Below are 25,018 nucleotides of genomic sequence, written 5' to 3' on the forward strand. Positions count from 1 at the left end.
TTATAGGAATGTGAGCCAATCGTAAAGGAGAGCAATGCGAATTAATTTTGTAAATAAAAGTTATTTTTAAGATTTTGTCCACTATGTACACCTAAGAAAATATGTAAGACAGACAGGTTAGGTTTATTCATAAATATATATTTAGTGATCACAAACACTGACTTAAAGGATTCACCTCGTGATCAACAAAATTTTAATCCCTTAAGTTAAAAAATCCAACAAACTGTGATCTTGAAAAACATAATTTGTATTTAAGGATTAAAATAAAATTGCATATCATCATGTTTATTAAGAGATCCTCAATCTGCTGGACTCGTTGATAACAACTGTTGAATAAAAAGAAGTGACCCCACCTGAGTCACATATCTTATCAGGCTCACATTTCATGTAGTACAGTACATGTACCTCCAACTCTTTCCACACATCTGGTTTTAGTCTTCCATGACTAAGCTGATGTAGTAGGCTTATAAAAGAAAATATCTGAACATAAATTGCAATTAAAAATTCAACTGCTTGTAAAGCAGTAACTATTCACAACTTTGCAGTTACAGCAAGAATCCTTGATTCCTTCTTCACAATACTTTAAGTATCATGAAGTTTTTTATTAGCCCATTGTTATATAGAAATATGCACTGCCATGTCTCCATCAGATGCTCTTAAACTTAGCAGGTCAATCAGAACACTAACTCCTTCTTTACCAAAAAACAAAACCGAGGTATAACTAGTGTGGGTGAGGTATACATGTACCAAGGTTTTAGTCTTTGGTAAAGAAAATGGCACACCAAGTAAAGTACAGTACAGTACCATATTTATAAGAAACTTTAAAATAATTTGGTATTACTGATCTATGATAAACTAGTACTAGAACTTATCAGACCTGACAATCCTTTGCACAAAAGACTGAAGTGGTAGTGATGATTTTAAGGTTAGCAAAACCATTGAATGAAAATACAGTAATACAGTACCTAACAGGATTACCTTTTAAGTGAAGAAAAACAATTGGAGGGAGAGAGAGAGAGAGAGAGAGACTTTGGACTTTCAAACAGCATATCACAATAACTGGCATATAACAATTTAATTAACATGGTGTCTAAACTTGTTGACTCACACAAAACTGTCAGCAAGTATCATTTTCATGGAGAAAACATCTGGTAAGGCAGCAAGGAAGAATGGATGTCACAAAATGAAGAGTATGTTATTATTGATTCTGAGCAACTTCTGCCATAGTGTGGAAGAACTTGCAAGAATGAAGGATAAATCTGTTTAATTAATATGAATTTTTTCTGGCAAATAGGCAGTGTTTATTGACCCACAATTGTATGAAGAATTCAAAAGTACAGTACTGTATATATACATTTTACTCTGTGTATAGTTAAAGTACTGATTCTCATAATCCAAGTTCATAAATAAGATTAAATTTTGTTTTTCTTATTTATTCTTTGAAATATCATCCAGACTTTAAAATTTTAGGTAGTATTTAAAAAAAATCATATAGGCCTTTTTAAATTCAAAGGCTAACAAATTCTACTAGAATAAACTTTTAAGAACAACAACCAAAGAGATACGAAGTTTTAACATTCATTCTATAATTACTGATACAGTATATATATATAAAATGACTTACCATTATGCCCTTTCAAATTTAATTTTTTCCACACCCAAACTCCATTATATGGATATTTCCAATTAACCTTCTTAGCCCTTTTTATATGAAATTAAATGACATCATTTATTCCTAATTCAGGGTTACTGAGGTGTATTCCTTGCCAGGCATATGTTCTGAAAGGAATTATATAATAAATACTACCTGAACACTAGGAAATGTTGTCATTAATCAGTTATCATCCGGAAACATCATGAAAGAAACAGCTGAGTGGATTCCATATAATTTCACCATCACATTTTCCAATCCAAGCCCTTTATACACACCAAGGCCCAACATATGAATTTAATTTAACTAAAAATTCTTTCATTATTATCTGAATATCACAATATGCAAAGAACCTCCCATGACCGCAGCTTATCAACCAGAGAATGAGATTATGGCCATGAAGTTCAATGATGAAGGCGAAAAAATTATGGTGGCAAATCCCCGAGGAGTCCTTGCTGTTGCATTTGGGCACGAACAAGAGCATTTTCATTTTTCAAAGCAGCATTCTCATTTTTCAGCACTTCAACTTCTTGTTTGAGCAACTCAAAATCCATCTCTCGTCGCTGAGTTTCCTTCATTCTCTCAGTCAGCTGTTCATTGTGGATTCTTAGTTCCGAGATATAATCACAGGCTTTTGCTAAGATTCCACCTTTACTCTGTGAAAAAAATGACTAATACAGTATTGAGAAAGTTTCATTTTCCATATACAGGTACATTAAACCCTCAATAACTTGACACACTAAGGACCTAGCCTTGCCAAAATAATGAATGGACAAAATTAGCCTAAAAATCCCAATTTATACACAATAGTTCATTTATATTTATTCTTACAACATATTTTTAGCTTGCATGGGTGTAAAGTAGCTGCATACAAGGTGTGTTGGTGAGTCAGGATACCTATTATTCGTTGGGGTTACTTCCTAAAATATAGGCAAGAATACTAAAATCCCTAATAACGGTAAATTTTCCCCATAATAATTAATTAAATAATGAGGGGGGGGGGGTACTTAATATTCAATGTTATCACTCATACGATAAAAAAAGTGGATTTTCTCTCCTGGCTAGGATGGTCCTCGAGTGCTTATGGAGGTTTCCAAATTAGGTAAGAGTGATTAATGTTTCTTGTACTGTACTTCCATGTTGTACTGTACTTGTCTCTTTGTGTAAATATATGCCTATCTTGTGCATATTGTACAGTTGCTACAAAAAGTATCTGCAAAATATTTGGCTAGACAATATGACACAACGGACGCAGGATTATGACAACCCCACCAAAACAACAGGAGTCACGGAGTTAATTTTGAAAATCATCGGACCCCACCTTGCAGATACTTCCTGCGAGTGTACATCGGTTTTTCAATCGACCAACAGTGAAGGCAGAGGTAGTGTTGTGATTGGATGTTTTGACCAGTTTGATGATCTCATTATTCCAAGGTGCTGGTTCTCATTCCTTTTTAGCTGACTAGTAGCCCTGAAAGTAACCTGTCGAAGTAGTGGAATCCTGAACGATTGATTGCCAAATTAATGAGCATTCATGGTACAATGGTAACAGGGACATTGTAACCTCTATGTTATGAATTCTGTTTTTCTCTACTCCTAAAGTTACGTGAAATAATAAGTTTCGTATACAGTACATACCATTTCTGACAAATAGAGAAATTTTAATCTAAAGAACACCATTTTTGATGATACATTATTAGCTATATATAAGGAGAATAAGCACCTGAAAGTTGATTTATTTGTAGTAATAATATATTCAAACCAACTGTAGCTCACCGGTACTCAGCTGTGTGGCACCTTTTCCCACTAGACATAATACTGTGCCATTACCTGGAAAGGCCTTTGCCAAAACTTGAAAGTACTGTAACTACAGTACTGGATTTTGTCATTAAATACAGTATGTGTATACATTTTTTTTATGATCTTATACCCATAATACCAACTGGTGCACTGAGGAATTTGAGATGTACAGTGATGAGGACAATGACAGTGATTCTGATATTACCCCCTGGGCTTTGGCCATCACCCCCCTCCCCTCCCCACCCCCAGGTGAGTACATTTGGGGACATTAAAGAAAACAAAAAAGCAATTCTAGTTTTACATACTGGCCATGCATTATAAAAACAAGAAATGAATAAATGTCCTTAACACAGGTTAGAGAGAGAGAGAGAGATGACACTAGACAATTTGCAAAATTAATTGACTTTCTTACTTTTTTATTGACGATTCGAGACCCTGCATATACTTAAGCGAATACAATTCTTTCTTACGCAAGTAAGATCGCAATTAAGACACCTCGTACTCCCCTAGCCAGGACGGTAACACCTGTGGCCCCGGTTCAACAAAGAGTTCCCAAGAACTCAGGAACAAAAGTAAAAAAAAACTTTTAGTATATAAACACTGCAACATGAATGGTAATAAAATTTAATTTCGTTACCAGCTCTAGCAAGGTGGTGTCAAACCCAAACACCACATACCCCCTAACACAATCCACAACTGCAACAAGACCCATCCAAATCTTATTCAGCAGTTGCTCAGACCAAGTCTGATACTGAACTGACAGCTGATATGTTGTGTGTGTATCGCCAGTCTGCCTCCCATAATTCCGAAGACTGTCAAGTTTTCCAACGATATCGGGATATAGAGTATGAGATGCCCCAGGTATCACAGCAGCGGACATCACGTCGTCGCTATCATATGAAGTCGGAGAAGATCAGCACCTTTCCCAGAAAGACGTAGAATAGGTAGAACAGTACCAACTCACAGCAGCACTTCTGTTTCAGCCTCGTTAATAGTGGCGCTGAACAAAGCGGAAGTGTTATCTGTTCCGGCGAGGGATGATGTAATCAAACTTGCACTAGATATAGATACGGGTGCATATGCAAATGTACTCTCATTAGCGTCATATCAAGAACTACAACGACGATCCCCTCACCGAGATTTTAAAATTAGACATACCGACACCAATCTCTCGGGAGTTTCAGTGCCCAGCTGGACATTACGGGAGTGGTGACACTACCATTATGTTTGTCTAGACGTGGTAAATCATTTTCTACAGTTTTATGGAGTCAAGTCCTTTAACTTACCAGCTGACAGATTAATTGGTCTCCAACTCTTAAACACAACATGATAGATGTCCAGCCAAGCCAACATACTATCACTGTTAGTGGTGTTACCTATCGTGCCATGGCCAAATCTGTACCATTGCTCTCCGCAAGGGTGAATGTTTTGTCCAACGCTCCTACTACAAGGAAGATGGACACCAAGTCCAAGCGAGTCCCAGACCCCACAGACTTATTTACCGAGGGTGATTATAGCAACAAAAGTTGGATGGTTGTACATGCAGTCTTAACAGATACTCTCCATTTTCAGAATGAGGCCTTGTATGTGAATCTACATTGAGTACGATTTGTCCTGGTGGTTTAACAGGAGTCCTCATTCTCAACAGAACAGGTGCTCCCAGAATATTGAAAGAGGGATGTTACCTGTGTGATTATCTAGTTTACCATAATAATGTTGCCCTACAGCTTACTCAATTCCCAATTGGTAATGTTACACATTCAATTACACAAACCAGACAGGAGAGGATAGATCAAATAAAGCCACATGTTAAGGTAATTGATCACCCTCAAGGCAAGACTAGGCTCCTAGAGTTGCTTGCCGACTACAGAAATATTGTAGCCTTACCAGGGGAACAGCTCGGTCAGACAAGTTTTATTTTGCATTACATACCTTTAAAACCGGACACAAACCCAATTTACATACCAGCTTATAGACTACCTCATAGCCAGAGTGCTGTAGTGCAAGACATGGTTCAAAATATGTTAGAGCAGGAATTTATCACACATTTAAAGTCTCCTTTCAATATCCCACTGTTTTTAGTCCCTAAGAAGGATGGAGGTTAGCGCCCAGTCATTCATTTTCGGTGCGTCAACGTAAATACTATCCGGGATAGGTATCCAATGCCTGTCCTGAGTGATATTTTGCAATCTTTAGGCAAGGATAATGCTGTGTTTATCAACCCTGATCTACTTTGCGGATATTGGCAATTTCTCTTCCGAGAAAACTCGTGAGATTACTGTTTTTAGTACTCCTTTGGGCCATTTTGAATTTTTACGGATGCCATTCAGTCTCCAGAATGCCCCCACTGACTTTTCAACAAATGATCAACACTTTGTTTGCTGGTTTAATAGGTACCACTGTTTATGTTGATTTTGATCTGTTTCTTTATTAATTTAGACATGCTGATTATGAATCTGCCATTGGTTTAGCCAGGCTGTCAATATTTTTTTGAAAAATTAACATTATCACACTTTTTCTCAATTTTAATGCAATTTTGGGGTATTTGTTAAAAAGCACAGCGATTTCAAATGAGGACTTCTCATCTTCTGAAGAGGGCGAGGATGTTGACTTTAATGTAGCACTCAAGCAAATCCCCACATTTTCCTAATCAGCACGAACTGGATGACTTAGTCAGGGATGTAGGTCTTACCAAGGAAACTGACGAGGTTTTGACACCTTGTCTCAAGGAGTGGAATTTACTAGATCCTAGTTGCAAGATACGTACACACAGGAAAAGGCATCTAACTTTAACACCTTTATTCAAAGTTTTGGAACTCAATTAGCGGTGTTACTGCTCTGATGTCAATGGCCTTTTTGGCGAAATAGACATTGAGTACAACCCTTCTGATTGGCATCTGTTTATTGACAGCTCAACAAAAAGTCTTAAAACTGTGTTGCTTCACAATGGGAATACACTTCCATCAATTCCGGTAGGTCATTCAGTTCACATGAAAGACTATGAAAATGTAAAGATTTTGTTGGACATGCTCAACAATACAAGAAACAATTGGGATGTATGTGGAGACTTCAAGATGATAGGTTTCCTGCTTGGACTACAAGGTGGCTATACCAAGTATTCTTGTTTTCTCTGTCTATGGGATAGTAGAGCAGATGACAAACACTATGACAGAAGAGATTGGCATGTCAGAAGCGAATTTACTCCTGGTGCACACAATTTATGTGACAATGCTCTTATTCAAAGAGAGAAGATATTGCTGCCATCACTTCACATAAAGCTAGGGCTTGTGAAGCAGTTTATCAAAGCATTAAGCCCAGAAAGTAACACCTTTAAACATGTCCACTTAATGTTCCCAAAATTGTCTGAGGCCAAAGTCAAAGGTGGCATCTTCATTGGACCACAAATTAGGCAGATGATGGCATCTAAAGATTTGGAAGACAAAATGTCAACTGTTGAAAAAATGCCTGGCAAGCATTTCGGCTTATAGTACATGGGTTTCTGGGCAACCACAAATCTGAGAACTACAAAGACCTGGTGGAAAATTTAATTGTATGTTATAGAGAACTTGGCTGCAGAATGTCACTGAAGTTACACTACTTGCATTCACACTTGGACTTCTTCAGACCAAACTTGGGACACGTGAGTGAAGAGCATGGTGAACGGTTTCATCAGGACACACAAACTATGGAGAAGAGATATTAGGGGAGACGAGATGAAGCTATGATGGGTGACTACGTGTGGAGTTTGATTCAAGTTGACCCTAAGGAACACAAAAGAAAATGTCATTCAAGTGTTCATTTTAAGCATAGTTTATTGTTCAATTTCATTAGTAACAAGTGTAGAAAAGGAATGTATTGTTTGATCATGTTTTATGCTTTCAATATAACAAAATTGTGTTCTCGTTTCATTAATTTCATTAGCAAATGAAATGTATATCAACATTTCACTTTCTGATTTCTGGTTAAATTTCAGAGATTATAAAAATTTAATTGCTAATTTCTGATAAAACTATTGATGCTGTAAAAAAAAACTGAAGTCATTTTTGGAATCATCGTACTCGAAAAAGTATATAAACGGTCAAAAATTCAGATAAACAAAACTTTCCCTAAAATTTGCTGCACAGTAAGTCAGTAAGGATGTAGACAGTCATAATGCCAAATCCAAGAAGTTTTCCAGAAACTTTCAACAGCAGAACTTAAAATTAAACTTCCTAAATGTGTATTTTTAAAAACTGACTACACTCAACCAATTACTCTGTGTACCAATGCCTTAGGACAAGGAATCGGCGCTGTATTTACGCAGCTGGACACACGAGGAAAATTTAGAGCAGGGGTGGCCAACCTGTCGATCGCAAGATCTTCTCTAGTCGATCGCATGGCAAAGTTAAACTTAATGATCCATCCTTCTTAAGCTGCCATACAAAAATTCTCTTCAGATTTTACTCATAATCATTGGGATATTATATTTGTTTAGATTTTTTCAGGGAATAGATTATCATTATGGACACATCAGAGCGGTACATAAAAAAAAAACTTCAACTGTGCCATGCTGTGTGTGGCGGAACCTGATAGGAAGTGTTCGCGTTCATACGGGCCGGTGCTGGCTGGTTCCTGGTGAGAAAATTGATCAGCAAGTTGTCATCAGTTGTAGGCTAAAACTAGGCAGGTATTTGCTTTTATAAGTTTACAAATACACGTTACCTGGTAATTTGGCAATGAAAAAGTTGACTCGATGTTGAGGAGTCTTGTCAAAGGTAAAGAGAGAGAGAATCATATTTGGCAACCTTGCCAGCGAGCCTACACACTTGTCACCAACAATGCAGTGATTTTCAGTCATCTGCAATACTTGGAAGTGTGAGGTGCTGCCTCTTGTTATGGAAAAGTCTTGGGTGATTACAAGAATTACTGACTTTTTAGCTTAGCGACAGTTCTCGCCGCAACCCTAGAGTAGACAGAAGTGTCCACACTAGCCGATGACAATTGCTTATATAAAAAAGTTAAGAACGTTACACTGTTACGTTAGTGATTCTCATATTCATGTAAGACAAGTCATGGAAAAAAGTAATTCTCGTATTGATGTACGACTTAATCTTTTACAAATACTGTATAGGTTATTGGCCATCAACTGAACCAAAAATGAGTTCTGGACCAAGTACTAAAAATATCCAAATTTACCATTTTCACAATGAATGGGAAGATGACTACTTTTTTACCATGAATAATTTGAAGTGTCTGTGCTTGATCTGCCATGCGTCTCCAGCTCTAGCTAAGAAAGAAAATCCTGAAAGGCATTTCAAAAGTTTTCACAAGAAGGATGATATTGATTTCCCACCCAAAAGTGAGCTATGAAAGAGGAAAGTTCATGAACTGAAATCACAGCTTACTGCACAACAAACTCTTTTTACAGAAGCGAGCTCAAAATCAAGGGTAGCAACCATTGCATCATTCAGGGTGAGTCGAGTGCTTACTAAGCACAATGCCGGGTAACAGCCATTGTTGCATTTGTGCTAGCCAGAACCAAACTTGCACTAGCTGTGACTGTGCAAGAAACAACCAACCATGTGTGGTTTGCAGAAAGGGAAACAATTGCCAGAATCCCCATGGCAGGGAGCCGACACAGGAGGCCACAATGGATATCATCCGGTCACAACCGCCCGATGATATCCTGAATGATAGCATTGAGTCTACTCAACCTGAAACTGTCGTGCCAATAAATGCTGCTCCAACAGTAGCAGATGTCCACGAGGTGAATGACAGACAGCCACCACAGTGGAATGGCATGTCGATGGAAAATACGGACATATGAGTTTAAGAAACTTACCGTACACAGAAATTGTCAGGTGATCACCAGCTAACCTATTTGAACCACCCAAGTGTGCGGCCACCAAAGAAATGATTCGGGAGATGACTCGCCTCATAACTGAGTATACTCAGGACTGCTTCCTTGCCCCTTTAGCTCTTCAAATACTGGCAATAATACCCCATCTATTCTGTCAGAGGACACACAAAGAAAATGTGGCAGCAATGAAGAGAAGATTGACAATGTGGCAGAATGGGGCCCTTGATGATCTCCTATGTGAAGCAAGAACACTGCAGGAGAGACTAAATTTTATAGGAGACGGAAAGCAAAACACCAATGACATTGCCAGAAAGTTTGGAAACAAGATGTGTGTGGGAAAACTGTCTTTGGTGGTCAGAGCTCTCACAGAGGAATCCTCCGGTGGTGTCCTTCCAATAAACAGAGAGACATTAAAACAACTGAAGGAAAAACATCCCCTTACAAGTGAGGAGGAAGACATCACGTTCCAGGGTGACTATATCCCTCCAAATGCTGTCATGTTCGAGATGCAAATGGTTGGAGAGTCATCCTCAGCACTAACAAGTTTGACGACGTAGCAATTGATCTCTGCAATGCCATTGCCGCCCTTGCAAGAAAGCTAGCAACCTCGTGCTGCCACCACCACCTCCATGTTCTGACGGCCTGCCACCTCATTCCCCTGGATAAGAATCCAGGATGTAGGCCTATAGAGGTGCGGGAAGTGCTGAGGAGTGCTGAGGCAGATCATCGGAAAATGCATAATGGAGGTGGTAAAGAATGATGTCAGGGCAACTGCAGGGAACCTGCAAGTATGTGCTGGCCACCATGCTGGAGGGGAAGCTGTTCCAAAACACAATAAAATTTGAAACAACCACAGTCAAGCAAATAGCGTAGGCTGACGACCTTACAGGAGCAAAAAAAGTGGAGGACATCAAAAAGTGGTGGGACCTATGGTCCACAAAATACCACCCAAATGCCTGCAAGTCCTTCCTCATTGTGAAGCCAGAACACTATGAACGGGCAGTGGAGGTGTTCGGTGGAAGTGAGGTCAATATAACAAAGGATGGTCAAAGACACCTAGGTGCAGTAATCGGCACGTAGGACTTGAAGACCGAGTACGTAACGTGAAAGGTAAATGAGTGGGTCAGGGAAATCTAAGCTATGTCGGATATTGCTAAAACACAGCCACACGCGGCTTTTGCAGCATTCACCCATGGAGTCAAGCATCGCTGGAACTACCTGATGTGCACTATCCCTGATATTGGATCCCTCCTCCACCCTCTGGAAGAAGCCATCAGCATCAATTTAATTCCCAAATTAGTGAAACACCTTCACTTAACCCCAGCAGTAAGGTCAATCCTTGCACTACCACCAAGACTGGGAGGAATGGAATTGACCAATCCAGAGGAGATTGCTGCCACCGAACATTAAAACTCAGTCAAGCTCACGGCAGCCCTCACCTACCACATAATAGCTCATAACGCAACAGGTGAGGTGGATACCAGCAAAGTAAACAAGATTCGACGGTCCATTACAACAGAACGACAGCACGGCCAAAGTGATAAGTTGCAGCAACTGATGCTGCAAGTGCCAGAGAATTTGAAAAAAGGTAGCTATAGCGCAGGAGGTGAGTGCCTCGAAATGGCTAACTACGTGACCGATAAGGGTAAAAGATTTCAGTCTTAACAAACAAGAATTTACAGATGTCATTGCTCTAAGGTACGGTAGGTCAGTAGAAGGTTTGCCCTCCCAATGCATGTGTGGCTCTTCCTATGATGTCGACCACGCCACGGTGTGCAAGAAAGGGGGCTTCGTATGCATGAGGCACGACGAAGTAAGGGGTCTCACTGCAAATATGTCGTGATGTCAGGGTAGAACCGCCTCTCCTTCCATTGGATGGTGAGAATTTCCAACCTAAGAATTCAAACACATCCAACGAAGCCCGTTGATGTCAGTGCTCATGGATTCTGGAAATGGGGACAGGGAGCCTTCTTTGACATAAGGATTTTTGATCCCATGAGCGCATGTCACAGCAACCTAGCTCTCGATGCTGTACACAGGAGGAACGAGAACGACAAGATTAGGGCATATAGGGAGAGAATTCAGAATATTGAACAAGGGAGCTTCACTTCTCTGGTGTTCACAACATCTGGTGGGATGGGACCAAGTGCAAGAAGCTTCTACGACAGACTCGCGGAGGTGTTATCCGAACAGAAGCAGCAGCCCAGAAGTTATGTTACAGCCTGGTTGAGGTGTTGACTGTCTTCTCTCTGCTTAGGTCTGCATTGCTCTGCCTCAGGGGAACGAGAGCATCGACCCCAAACCGACAACAGTTGCAGATATTGACTACGAGGTAAAAGTCACTGAATGCCACAAGGATCTGCGGCTCAACTAACTCAACACAGCTAGGGTAGCTACTTATGTATTAGGATAGTTAATTTTAACGTAATAAAATGGTGGCGAAGGTGAGGCTATTGGGGGAGGCTGGAGGCCACGAAAAAAAAAAAGTAGTAGTAGTAGTAGTAGTGTGAGTGTGAGTGTGTGTGTGTGTGTGTGTGTGCGAGACACTGTAGTACGAGGTAAACAACACTAATTTGTAGTCAGTAGGAGGTACAGGACACTTGTTTTGCTATGATATTATTGTTTACACTACTGTATTAACAATAATATCTACTGCTACAGTAATTGATTATGATAATAAACATGTGCTTGGGGTTAAGGTAGAAATACATGGTGAAGTGAGTGAAGTCAAGGGCGAGATGCCTTCATCACAAAAGCTGAGAAGCTACAAAAAGAGACTGGGAGGCTCCCATGTGTGAGTGAGTGAAAGATAAATACCTTCTTGGCAACATAAGCTATTCAGGACTACCCTTTTTACTCTAATAGGCCAGCGAAAGATCAAAATGTTATATGACATGACCCGAAGCTCTCTATAAGCATCATATGCATATCATATGGGTTAAACTTAAAATACAGTACAGCAATTAATGATTGCGAAAGTGATGACAACCAGAAGTGTCTGTTATTAAGGGATTAACAGTGTACTGAAGGGGTAAACCTGTCGTATTCAAGGGTAAAAATATCTTACTCAGTGAACGGATTCAGAGTGCTCAGCAGAAAGACATTGTACTGAAGGATTTAAGGGAAGTTTTGAACACCAACACCACAAATACTTGACTTGTTATCATAATGACTAAGTGGGGGAAATATTCACAATTACCTGTGAGCTCTTTGAGTGGGCTTCAGGACAGTCGGGGATAATCTTGGCCAGACGACATATCCAGGTGTTGATTTTGTCTCGTCTTCTGCGCTCTACCTCATTGTGTGTAACCCGACGCTTCTCCTCACGAGTGGAACCTCCAAACCTCGGGCTCATGACACTTTCACTGGTTCGAGGAGCAAGATTTCTTGGTGTAGTGTTAGTGAGAACGTCACTTATTACATAAAACTGACCTGCAAGTAGGAGCAAAAATGTCAGCTGGAATTCACTCATTTATGAAGCAAATATAATCTGAATGCAAAGGGCCAAGTGGCCGTTATGTGGGGAAAAAGAAATGAAAATAAGAATCAGTAACCTTAAACTTGGACGCTGTATCCCCAAAAGCAACAATAACCCTTTATTATCCTCAAAGACAATATTAATCTCCTGGGGTCTCCAAAGGTAACACAGGGTTGGTGATTTTCTGACTAAAAATTTAAAAAATTTATTCCAGGGTAGTTTGAGTTGATTAGTAAGCCTTGAAATAATTAAATACTTTTAGAATATTTAAAACGTTAATTACACGGTGCCCGTAGGTTTACATCACCTTTACAGTAAAGCCTCTGATAACAATGGTTTGACCAACAACTTTTCATATTTAAAACCCGAGTTAATTTAGGACCCAGTTCAATTTACATCCTAATTTCATTCTTATTTATGACCAAAATATAATACAAATATAATTAAATTTTCATATAAATAATAACTAAATCCTGATATGTAAAAAAAAAATTACTATAAAAAAATGAAGAGCGCCTTGCGCAAAGAAGCTGCCTGGCTAATGAATGTTAAACAACCTTCGGAGCTTGGCGGGCCTTATGTTTTCACACATCTGGAACAGAAACAGGAGAAAAACTTTCTCAGGTTTCTTATAGCATTTTTGCATCCCTATTCAACATGAGCAAGAGAGCAAATGATGGTAGTGTTGGTTCAAAAGCTAATAGAAAGTGTATAAGCTTAGCCGCAAAACTAGATGTGTTAAAACAATATGAAAAAGGTGAGAGGTCTGTGGATATTATATGGAGCAGGCAATGAACATATTTTCTGAAGTGGATACATTAACAGAACAAAACATTAAAATTTAAATAAATGCAAATGTCCTCTACAAAGATGTATAATGAGAAAAGAAAGCAGCTGTGCAAGGTTCTTTCGACAGCTTTATTATTCGAAGGCCTAAACCATTAACTTCAGCTACACCATCAAATTCAGCATCATAAGCAGTTTCAACATCAACTTCAGGTTCAATAACAGTTTCAGCAACAACTTTATGGAAAGCTACAGCTTCAGCCAGAGTTGAACCTGATGACTTCATCATCTGAGTAAAAACTCGCACAATATTCATCGGCTGTCCTTATGTTTAAGACTTTACCACCATTAGTTAGTAGAATTTTTGTTTTACATTCGTAAATATTATTTAAAACATATATGAACAGTAAATAAGTGTTGCTTTCATATGCTCATGTAGAGAAATGACGATATGTTTTCACATGTACGCACTTACTGTTCATATGTTGGCGTTCCCAATCGTCTTGCCTTATTTCTTTACCATTAGTGGTTAGCTACTTCTAGTGTTCCATTTATTAACATTAAATAACATTACTTAAAACAAACATACAGGTATTAATTTTTTTTAATTAAGTTCACTACAACTACAACCAGGGTCTTATTTTCTTCAGTTTCTTATGTAGAACTCACGAAAACAATCCGTTTTGTCTCTTGTGTGTTTTAATATTCTACGTATTAATGAATTGCATTGTTCATTTCGCATATACAGTACTGTATAAACATTAATTCAATCACATACATATTCAGTAATAAACAATAATCAATCTTTTGTACATATTCTTAAGACAAATGACTGTTTCCTTGAGTGCGCATGTACTGTATACATTGGCGTTCCACAATAAGTCTCATTTTTTCTTTAATATCAGTGGTTACTTCTACTGTACATTAAATAACATTAATTAAAACATACATATTTTTTACATTAATTTTACAGCAACAACAACCAGGCTCTTATCCTCTTGTGTTTTAATATTCTACGTATTATTAATGAATTGTATTGTTCATTTCGCATATATAAAGATTAATTCAATCCAATACATATTCAGTAATAAACAATAATGAATCTTTTGTACATATTCTTAAAAAGATAAATGACGCGGTATCCTTAAATGCACACATACGTATATGTTGGAGCTCCCATTCCATCTTTTTTTTTTCTTTGCCATTAGTGGTTAGCTACTTCTATTGTTCCATTTATTAACATTAAATAACATTACATAAAACATATATATTAAATTTTTTACATTAATTTTACTACAGCTACAACCAGGGTCTCATTTTCTTCATTTTCTCGTGTGGAACTATCGTCCCGGACTCCCGGCTGTAAACACAAACGAAAACAATGGCGTCCCATCTCCTCTTGTGTGACCATATTATTTATTTATATTGTATAAGGTGCATTTTCATTAATTATATTGTTTTGGGGGAAAAGAGGGTAAAAAGCCACACAAAAGATATGAAAAGGTCACACTTGGGAATGCATCTCATTATTATTGATTTATTTTAATGGTAATTAATGATTCACAATAAGACAATTCACCTTACACTGCAATATTGGAGGACACATTGACATCGTTATTCGAGGCTTTACTCTATGTGCATTTTTTTTAGTGGCATATGACTACAAAAAAATGGATTTTGTATAAATTTCATACAAAGGTAATCCTTTATGTGCTGGTCAAGGACCTCCATTCAAAATTTTCTAATTACACTTTGGTTCTCAGTGCAGCACTGTCACTTACTGAACACTTAGGGGCACTTTAATGCAGATAAAAAAATTAGTCCAACATGATACACAGCAGAGCTGGCAGACATCGTGGTGAACTTGTGTTTGAAACAACAAAATTTCAGATTCCACACAGTTGTTTGAAATAATTAGTTTAATGCTTGGTGATGATACTCTTTTCTTTTCAAATTTAGTAGTAAAGATGTTTGTGAATAATTTTAATACAAATTAAAGTATAGTCGATAATTATATTAAGAAAAGATTTTTTACCATAAAATTAAACCACCAGTCGACGAAACAGACAATGAACTACTGTACTGTACGCTGTATGACAGAGGTGTCATAAGTGACATACAGTTGGAGAAACTAACCCCAAAAGATAGATATTGTTAAAATTATAATTCATTTATTAGTTTAATTTTCAAATAACAAATTAACAAAAAGATGAATGAGGACTAACCTGTATTTCATGTTTTCTTCTTAAAAAGGCAAAATCTGCTTATTCATAGCAACTTTATTATACCAATTATGTTTAAGTCTATGTATACTTTATTAATACAACTTACCTCCAGAAACCACAACAGTGCTACCACCATCTGAGGGCACGTCACTGGAGGTTATGAGTGCCAACCTGGTTTCTGGAGAATCACTGGGTGAGCCGTTTGGTTGAGCATTAGTCGCCAGGAGGCTGGGAACAGAAGCCTGTACTCCTCCCTGTTGTATACCATCAACAGCCCCGTCTGGGGAAAACTGCACTACTCTGTAAGCCAGTGTACCTGCAACAAAATAAATCTTTAAGTTCTTAAATAATAATTATTTATATAAAATTACCACAAAATTTCAATTATGTCATGAAAACATTGGATGTCTGCACTTTAAATGAGAAAACAGTTTTCTTTTTCAATAACATATGTATTGAATTTACAGGTATTTTTATTCACTTCACTCTGTCAGATTTCTAACAAACTTCACTTTCAGTAATAATACTAACAGTTATCAAGTTTGTCAGGAGACTTTATCGAAAATTTTAAGAATCTAGATAAATATTTACTGTATTCTGTAGCAAAATTCTGTACAGAAAAATGTCATATTCACAATTTTAGGCATTTGTGCTACCACTATGGCTTCTTTGAATACTGTATATACTGTAAACATATGCACAGTACTACAAAGAGCAAGGACTACCTGAGTGCTCTGACTCAGGACGAAGAGTAAAGCCAGGAGCAAGAGCAAGTGAAGAATCCCTCACACCACCTTCATCTATGCCCAGTCGTTGAGCTAGTGCAACCTTCTCGTCCACAATGCCCAGTCGCTGAGCAAGTGCAACTTTCTCGTCCTCAAGGCCAAGTCGCTGAGCAAGTCCAACCTTCTCGTCCTCACAGTCACAATCCTTGTCCCCACTGTAATAAGTTAGAATATTTTAGCTATTGATCTTCAAATTATTTAGGTGTTCATGTACAGGACAGTATATCAATATACAGTACTTCTCACTGGTGATTTAAATTTACTGTTGCAGTATATCAGTCTTGCACACATGACTACTCAACATTATATCATATACACACTGATGCTGTTTCCTACTTTAATTTATAATCATCTTACACTGACTTCTTAGAACAATATGTATGTATAGAACAAAAACTTTACCTTTACTTGAGCATATACATTATCTAATTACAAAATTCCTCAGCGCTGTAATTATATACCATACTTGGAATAATGCTGTCAAATCATGAATGTGTAAAAAAGTACAGAGACCAAAGACCTTCACAAGTTTATCATGGGTTACTCCTTAAAGTTAAACAATACCCAACACATGATGTACAGTAGACAGGCAGAAAATTTTGAGAAGTTTTGTTCACCAAAATAAGAACAGTATTCATTAAAATCATATTTCATTCTTTACAGGAAGGCCACCATAATTTTCACAGCTGTATAATGGCTTAAATACCTTCTGACATTATTATTATTAACCAACGAAATGACCATAGGGTAGATTTAGTTGGTTCGTGTTTTCTGCTACAGTACCAGAAGTGGATTTGGCCTACAGCCTCCAATGCAGATGAAATGCTGTTGTTCCTATAGAGATTTAAACATTCCTTTTGTGAATTCACATTACGATGATAATAAAGGGCACAGCATCAGTGAACAGCCTATTAAAAATCCTGTAAAATTTCAGAATTTTTTTAAGGGATCTTTGCTGTTACGTTTGGTCTAATGCAAATAATACAAATAGAGGGAGAAGCAAGGTGTACTGTATATGGTATTGAGGTGATGAAGTCCATTTTTTCAAAGGTCCATAAAATGCATGTGAACTAGTCTGTTGATGATCACAATGGAGATTATTGGATTAAAGTTTATACCAGGGGTTCCCAAGCATTTTCCAGTGCAATCCCAAGCCATTACATATGCTGTATATATGAGGATTCTTAGAGTAAATACGTACATACATATTGATATATGTATTTAACTATAAAAACAATTAAGGAAAATGTATTACACAACTGAGATGTCTAAAAGTAATCACCGACAGAAACAGGATACAATTCTGTCATGCTTAATATGTGACACTTTTCTTTGATAATTTAATGTTCTATACCTGGGGATACAATTAAATAAATAAGCAACCTAACATACAATTTTCTTAGTTACAACTATGTCATACAGTAAGTATTTCGTATGTGACATGTGTGCATCATCATACAGTAGAAGTCCAAAAATCCGGACTACTTGGGGATTGGGTCGGTCCGGATTTTCGGATTTTCCGGATTCTCAGGCAGTACTTTTAAAATTCAAATTTAAGGAAGAATAAAGAAGAGATGAACAGGTACATTTTGATAATTTATTCATTAGCAAATATAGCATGCTTCAAAATGAGCAGTTTTAAAGAAAAAGCTTTGAATTCTAGAATTTTATTCTTTGTCTTTTTTATATAATAAATTGTAGACTTTCCAATGTGGTATGTTTCCATTAGAGCAGTATTGCTGACACCACGTTCTAGTTTCTTAATTATTTCAAGTTTGTCACTCAATTTCAACGTGTTCTTCTTTCTCTTCACACAACGAAGTTTATCTACTTTAGAAGCCATTATTATGGGCTTGTACTCTGTACATGGAAAGAGTAGGACTCAAAATTACACATGTTGTCACAGTTTGATTGCTCGTTTTAAAGTGGCAACTACGTGGTCGCTTGTAGTCGCTGTGCAGCTGTGGCGCTCACGCAGGCGCACATACACACAAAAGCCCGCTAAAAAAAAAAAAGTTTGAGTTTTCGAAAAGTCCGGATTCTCGGGTGGTCCGGATTTCTGGCATCCGGATTTTTGGACTTTTACTGTATAATTAATTTTCAATACATGTTACATGTCATAATTCATATGTAACGTGTGTGCATTTTCATAAAAAAAATCTTTTAGCTGGGAGTATATGTGATTAAACAACATAGAACACAATTCTCTAAGTTTAAGTTAGATATACGGTTGCGGTAATCATTCTTTTATTAACACCACTGACAGGAAAGCTGCCTCACAGACACAGGAGCTTCCAAATTGTATCAGAACCTTGATAGTTTTATTTTTAATCGCTGAATGTCAATTTGATAAATAACCCAAAACATTGATATGTCATCAAAGAGGGCAAAATTCATCCTTGCCTCGTTGTCAGCCTGTAATTCTGCTATTTCGAGGACAAAAGAGCCACACTGTTTTATATCTGTCGAACAGAAACTGAACAAAATCCAAAGACTCAATAAGTAACTCAGAAATCTAGCACTGAAATTTGCTGCAATTTTTTGCTGCGTAACGTGTTATCAGTGTTCGCCTTCCCTGGACTGACCAGACTTGACAAAATGAGAGTAACTGCCTTATTCCCTTGACTATAATTCATGGTCCCGACTTAACGAGACAGCACCTGGGCCACGTTCTTCAGTCCTTGACACCTGGACTATGAGCTCTATGGGACCCCATCGACCCCATAACCTCTATGCAACCCCTTATGATGCATCTTGCTGGGGTCGCGACCTCATGTTTGGGAACCACTGGTTTATACAGTAAAAAGGTTGATGAACACCTCCACCAAACCTGACCTTTACAATCCTAGTTGGTTGTGATCACTGTATTATTGTTTAATTTCACAAATTATGCATTGTAGATCAGTCCTAAGGCTCACAATGTGATTGTAATTGTCAGTCAACCCTTGCTTTACGCGTTTCCACGTTTACGCGGTACCCTGCCGAAACCGGAATGCTCACTTTCCGCGGTGTGTGTACCCTTTTACGCGGAGAGCGGCGCAAGCAGGGTGCGCACAAGGTCGCCCAGTCATCAAAACATTACCGAGTTCTTCACCCGCCACCCACCACAGCCGGCCCAAGTCAGTGATAATGATAATGATAGTGAGGATATGGACTTATATGGACTTTGAAGGGTTTGACAAAGAGGCCCTGCAAGCCTCTGTGGTGGATAGTGATACAATTGATACAAGTGATACAGGTGAGGGCCAATAATCTGCCCTCTGCCTCGGAACCAACCCCCATCCCCGTGTGCCCGGCCATCTTTTCTACTAATGTAAGTGTTAAAAAACCTAATATTATTGATATTTCTCTTAATTATTAATTGTGTGTGCACACCATCATAAAATTAAGAAATTATTTTTACTACAATGTAGGTATTGTGTCTGAAAAAGTGGAGTTTGGGGGTCGGCCCGGTCTCTATTTCAATTAATCCCATATGTTATGTTGTTCACTTTACGTGTTTCTCACTTTACGCGGGCCGCCATGGGTTCAATTGACCGCGTAAAGTGAGGGTTCACTGTGGATGAGAAGGAATACTGTACTGTGTAATTCATAAGGACAGTTAAATTATGATTTTTTTAAGTTTACAAGGATTTATATTTTGATAAATGTAAAGAACATGCCATAATTAACATTAAAAGTTTACCAATCTCTTCAGAAAAGTGCATAAACTAGATTTCAGTTGGCTTTTCTTAATAACAATCCACAGACCAGCTGTTCTAGTGCAATTCCGAATGTGAGAATTTATTGCCACTGTGTTTACACTATGGTGTAACTCACTCTGCACGCTGACGATGAAAATGTAAGAAAGAACGGTGAGCGCTATTTTTAGACTATCGGAATGGTTCTTTTCACGGAAAGGAATTCTATTTTATAAGAAATATTTAGGAAAAACTGTAATTGTAGTGTTTTAGGCTAGGTTAGGTCTGGCTAGTTAGTGTTCTTCATTTTATGAATAAAAAATTACCAATTGTAAAAATCTTTAGCCAGCTACAGAATATTACTTACATTTTGGGTGCCAATGGCACTGTATTTGAAATAATATTTACCTGAATTTTTTTTCATTAGTTTATGAGGAAACCACTGTCACCAAAAGAAGTCGTTCAATTTTGTTCATTTTTCTCTATCTACGATCATAAATCACCTGTAGTGGGCAGTGCATGAAGGATGAGGGAAATTGTAAGAAGAAAACACAAAGTTCCCAAGCGCTTTTGTGTCATTCACATCTTCACGAAAGCGCTTGGGAACTTCGTGTTTTCTTCTTTCCTTGTGGTTATCAGCATATATATATATATATACAGTCAACCCTCACTTTACGCGGTTAATTCAACCCACAGGGTACCGCGGAAAGTGAGATACGCGTAAAGTGAACAACATAACATATGGGATTAATTGAAATAGAGACCGGGCCGACCCCCAAACTCCACTTTTTGACGACACACAACTATGTTGTAGTAAAAATATTATCTTAACTTTATGATGGTATGCACACAATTAATAATTAAGAGAAATATCTGAGTTGTAGATGTTAGGTTAGGTACATGCACTTGATCTATTAACTCAGATTAAATTAAGTTTACCAATTTTTTGTGACTTTATGACACCAAATAATAATCGAGAAAAGATTCACAGCCCGATTTACGCTTGTACGACCATCATTTGACTTCATTGCGGCTACATTTGGGTAATTAGTCGCTCCCTCGGTACATGCACGCGATCTATTAACTCAGATTAAAGTAAGTTTTCCAATTTTTTGTGACTTCGTGACACCAAATACCAGTCGAGAAGTAATTGGCATTCCGATTTATTCATGTAGCACCATTATTTGACTTCATTGCGGCTACATTTGGGTAATTAGTCGGACCCGAAATTTGTCATAAGTTCTAGCAAAATATGTTGTATATCTTACATCACTTCAACACCATAGTTTTTTCTATGTCTTACAAGAGTTCAACAAGATATACCATACCTTATCTATCAAACTCTCAATTACCTTCTATCATGTAGGCAGCTACAAGTGTACGAAGCTTCTTGAACCCCCTGAGCTCTGACATGTACCTCAGGTGTTAATAATGACGGAGGTAGTTAATGGTGGAGGCTGGTGAGGAGAGGTAGCCTCCACACCTGAGCTAATGACTTAGTCCTCCTCATCACCACCATGGCAGCAGCATAATGTCCTCACCTCCACCACCATCCCCGGGACCAACACGACTCCTACACCCACCTACCTGCTGTCGAGGGTGGTCTCTATCATGTCCATGGAGGAGGAGTGTTCGTGGGTGGCGGGCGATGGTTTGTTTGGTCACGGGACCAGGGAAGGTCATGTGAGCTCTGCCGTCACTGTAATGGTTCACCCACACCACAACATACATTCCGCTCAATAAAATATCCCATCCTATATTACTTTTATTACTTCTACAGTCGTCCATAAATATGCTTAAATTTATTTATTTCATTAAAATATTCTACTTTGAAGAATGTTTTAAAACATTAGTTAATATTTCCATTTAAGTTTGGATATATTGTCATCGGAATAGCGTCCTGTCTGAAGCTCACTGCCAGATGTTTCTTTATGGACATATTTTGCATTAAAGCTATCAAATGTAATATCCTCCAAGGTCAAAACAAATAAATCTGTGTTTTACGATGTCACTATCGATAAAATATACAGTAGATACAAATACATAAATAGATTTAAAATTCCTTAGCAGATAACATAACTTCTCACTTTCTATCAACTATTTGTTCAAGGAGAACGGACCCGAGGCTAGAGGGAGGACCACACTCTGTCTCCCTTGGGGGAACCATTAAACCGATTCCAAAAATTTTCTCCTAGAATGCAGAAAAAGAGCTAAACGTATTAAATCTACATTGAAAGTTTTAATTAATTTTTATATTCAAGTATACACGGTATATTATTTATTTATGAAAGAGATTTGAAGTTTTAAACCAAAGTCTTATTTCCATTGTGGAAATCGTGATAAAACAATAAACGTGTGGGGTGTGGGGTTTCAGGATGTTTGGTTCACACTCAGGATGGGATGGAGAAAGGAAACTCACAATGTGCTCTCTATATACATGTTGTATTGGATGTACAATGCAGCTTGGTGCTGGGAAGGCAGCATGGTTACAAGCGTGATGTAGAGAGAGCTGGTTGGTGAGGATGCTCAGAGGAGGACCAGCTTGTGGGTCGCCCTGCTCGCCGGCGGGAGAGAGGACCGCCAGGCAGGCGGAGGAGGATGAGGAGGTGTTGCTGGCTGGTTGGTGTAGGTAGAAAGAGTGATCACCACGAGGTCAGGTCTTAAATAGCGGGGTAGGCGTGGCTTAGCAGTTGACCCCCGCTCCGTGGTGTATGGCGGCGCTGGTTGACCTTGACCACGAGGCATACACTGGGGAATTGGTGGGGTCGGCTAGGCAGCGACAAACAGCGTTTGTAGGAGAGAATTCCACTACAAACGCATTGCATACTGTAGTCTTGTATTGACTGCTGTTCATATTTGTAATTAATATTATAATTTACCATATAACCATATAACAAAGCGTGTTCGGTATTCGGGCCTTCGTTGTTGAGCGGCAGAAATTGGACAGTGATTACAATTTAGGGTTGCCATACGTCCGTATTTTCCCGGACATGTCCTCCATTTAGGTCTCGAAATCTTCATCCGGAAGTAATTTTTGAAATTCTTCAAAAATCCGGAATTTCAGCTCCCTTTTCTCCGCGGAAAAAAAACATGAAACTGTAATGATGAGAGAGAGAGAGAGAGAGAGAGAGAGAGAGAGAGACTGTGAGAGAGGGGAGGTGGAAACCGAAGAGATCTCGTTCAGTTTTCGTCAGCTGATAAGTCACGTGTACGCCTGTACGGTGTTGTCAACTTAGTTGCTAGCAGTTTTGGGGCTAGCATGAAGTGCCATGATGTACTGCTTTTCCTTGTTCTTCAGCCACGCGCATTATTATATTTTTTTGTATTTAGTGTGAAGGGGATCCTATCCCCTCCAACTGACGACTGAGCCCCCGCGCGCTTACCAGCCAATCAGCGTACAGCAGTTCAAGTTTAGAAGCTCCAAAAGTTGTTGGTAGCGAAAGTCAGAGCGGGGAAGATGACAGAGGAAGGAGCAGGAGGTTAGAAAGGGATTTGTAGTGGGAGTACAGTCAGCGATGCTGGTAGACCTACTATCCAGTGCGGACGCACACGTAGCAACGCCAGGATCAGGGTGCCGGGGGTACTTCCGGCATTCTCCTCTGTGATTGGCTCTCGCATCCCAAATCCTGATGTTTCAGAATTGTATAAATACGGGCGTGGCTAACCTCCTCTCATCATGAACGGTTACGAATACGACAAGGTGGCGCGGATACGCCCGACTAAGCCGACCTGCCCCAAGAAATTAAACCTCCCAGTTCTCAAGAAGTTCTTTGAAACTAAAGGGATCGTGAGGGTTACCAAGGTGGAACGACTGAAGCTGCATGGAGACATCAAAATCACCTTCGCCGAATATGGTATGCCCATGCAACTCGCGGAGATCCCCGACATCAACGGCATCCAAATAGAAATGATTGCCCACGATTGGGACAACCTGAAGCTGGGAGTTATCTCCCACGCCACAATTGCCCACGTGGACCAAGAAGAGCTGGACGAACTACTCAAGGGACAACTCAAATGTGACAAGAAGCTGTCCGACACCACTGCCCTCGTCGGACACCACGAAACCCTACCCAAGGAGGCTCAACTGGGGTGGGTAACTGTGCCAGTCAAGCCTTACTGCAGACCCAAACGCTGCTACAAATGCTAGCACTACGGTCACACTGTCAACAGGTGTGAGACGCAGGAGGACGCCTGCTCCCTGTGCAGGAGCCCCGGACACCGCTACACCATCTGCCCTAACACAGTGAAAAAATGTGCTGCCTGTGGCGGCCCACATTCCTCCGCCGACCTGACCTGCCCCAAATGGAAGGAGGAATGCAGGATAGCCAAGGCTTGTGGGGTACCTGATGTTTGGTTCACACTCAGGATGGGATGGAGAAAGGAAACTCACAATGTGCTCTCTTCCCTCATCCCATTGTAATTTCCCTTGTAATATTTGCACCTTGGCCTGGCCTTATCCTGAACTAGGTAACAGTTACATCTGAATGACAACACCATATGGTGACTGGTGCCAACTGGGGCAAGGTGTTCCAGTTTGGCCACCATACTCTCCTCGTTTGTTATGATGAGGTCAAGTGGCTTGGGTGTCTGCTCCCCTCTGTAATGTGTCGGGTCTCTTACATGTTGGCAGTTGTGGCGTTACCACCCAAGGGGACAGACGTGCCCATAGGTGCTCTCGACTTCCCGATCGTCCCACCAAGGTCCCCTCAGCCGGCAAGTTTTGCCAGCATGGGGGGTCGAAATAAACGTCCCAGAAGAGGCTCTCTCATAGACG

At 39.1% G+C, this 25,018-nt stretch overlaps 1 protein-coding gene across 2 annotated transcripts; it reads right to left on the reverse strand.

The window, feature by feature from the left end:
* Positions 1–269: 269 nt before the first annotated feature.
* Positions 270–21,969, reverse strand: LOC121866363 (upstream stimulatory factor 2-like). 2 transcript variants are annotated; one of them, XM_042365981.1, is made up of 5 exons: positions 21,832–21,969; positions 16,574–16,719; positions 15,886–16,095; positions 12,490–12,722; positions 270–2,307 (listed from the first exon to the last, which is right to left on the reverse strand). In XM_042365981.1, exons 1-5 carry the CDS (start codon positions 21,861–21,863, stop codon positions 2,077–2,079), a joined length of 852 nt encoding a protein of 283 aa, XP_042221915.1. In that variant the 5' UTR covers positions 21,864–21,969; the 3' UTR covers positions 270–2,076. The 2 variants fall into 2 exon arrangements, with proteins under 2 accessions (XP_042221915.1, XP_042221914.1); XM_042365980.1 differs by having other exon boundaries at positions 16,505–16,719.
* Between the last annotated feature and the right edge of the window lie 3,049 nt (positions 21,970–25,018).

Source organism: Homarus americanus, unplaced genomic scaffold (assembly GCF_018991925.1).
Source record: "Homarus americanus isolate GMGI-L3 unplaced genomic scaffold, GMGI_Hamer_2.0 scaffold16430, whole genome shotgun sequence".
NCBI lineage: Eukaryota > Metazoa > Arthropoda > Malacostraca > Decapoda > Nephropidae > Homarus > Homarus americanus.

What these genes read in the sequence shown, in the direction of transcription:
- LOC121866363 (XM_042365980.1), bottom strand. Translation starts at nt 21,863, where the DNA reads ATGGACATGATAGAGACCACCCTCGACAGCAG. An exon ending in GAGACCACCCTCGACAGCAG is followed by an intron (nt 16,720 to 21,831) that starts GTAGGTGGGTGT and finishes AACTTATTACAG; the next exon opens with TGGGGACAAGGATTGTGACT. An exon ending in CACTGTTGTGGTTTCTGGAG is followed by an intron (nt 12,723 to 15,885) that starts GTAAGTTGTATT and finishes TCCTACTTGCAG; the next exon opens with GTCAGTTTTATGTAATAAGT.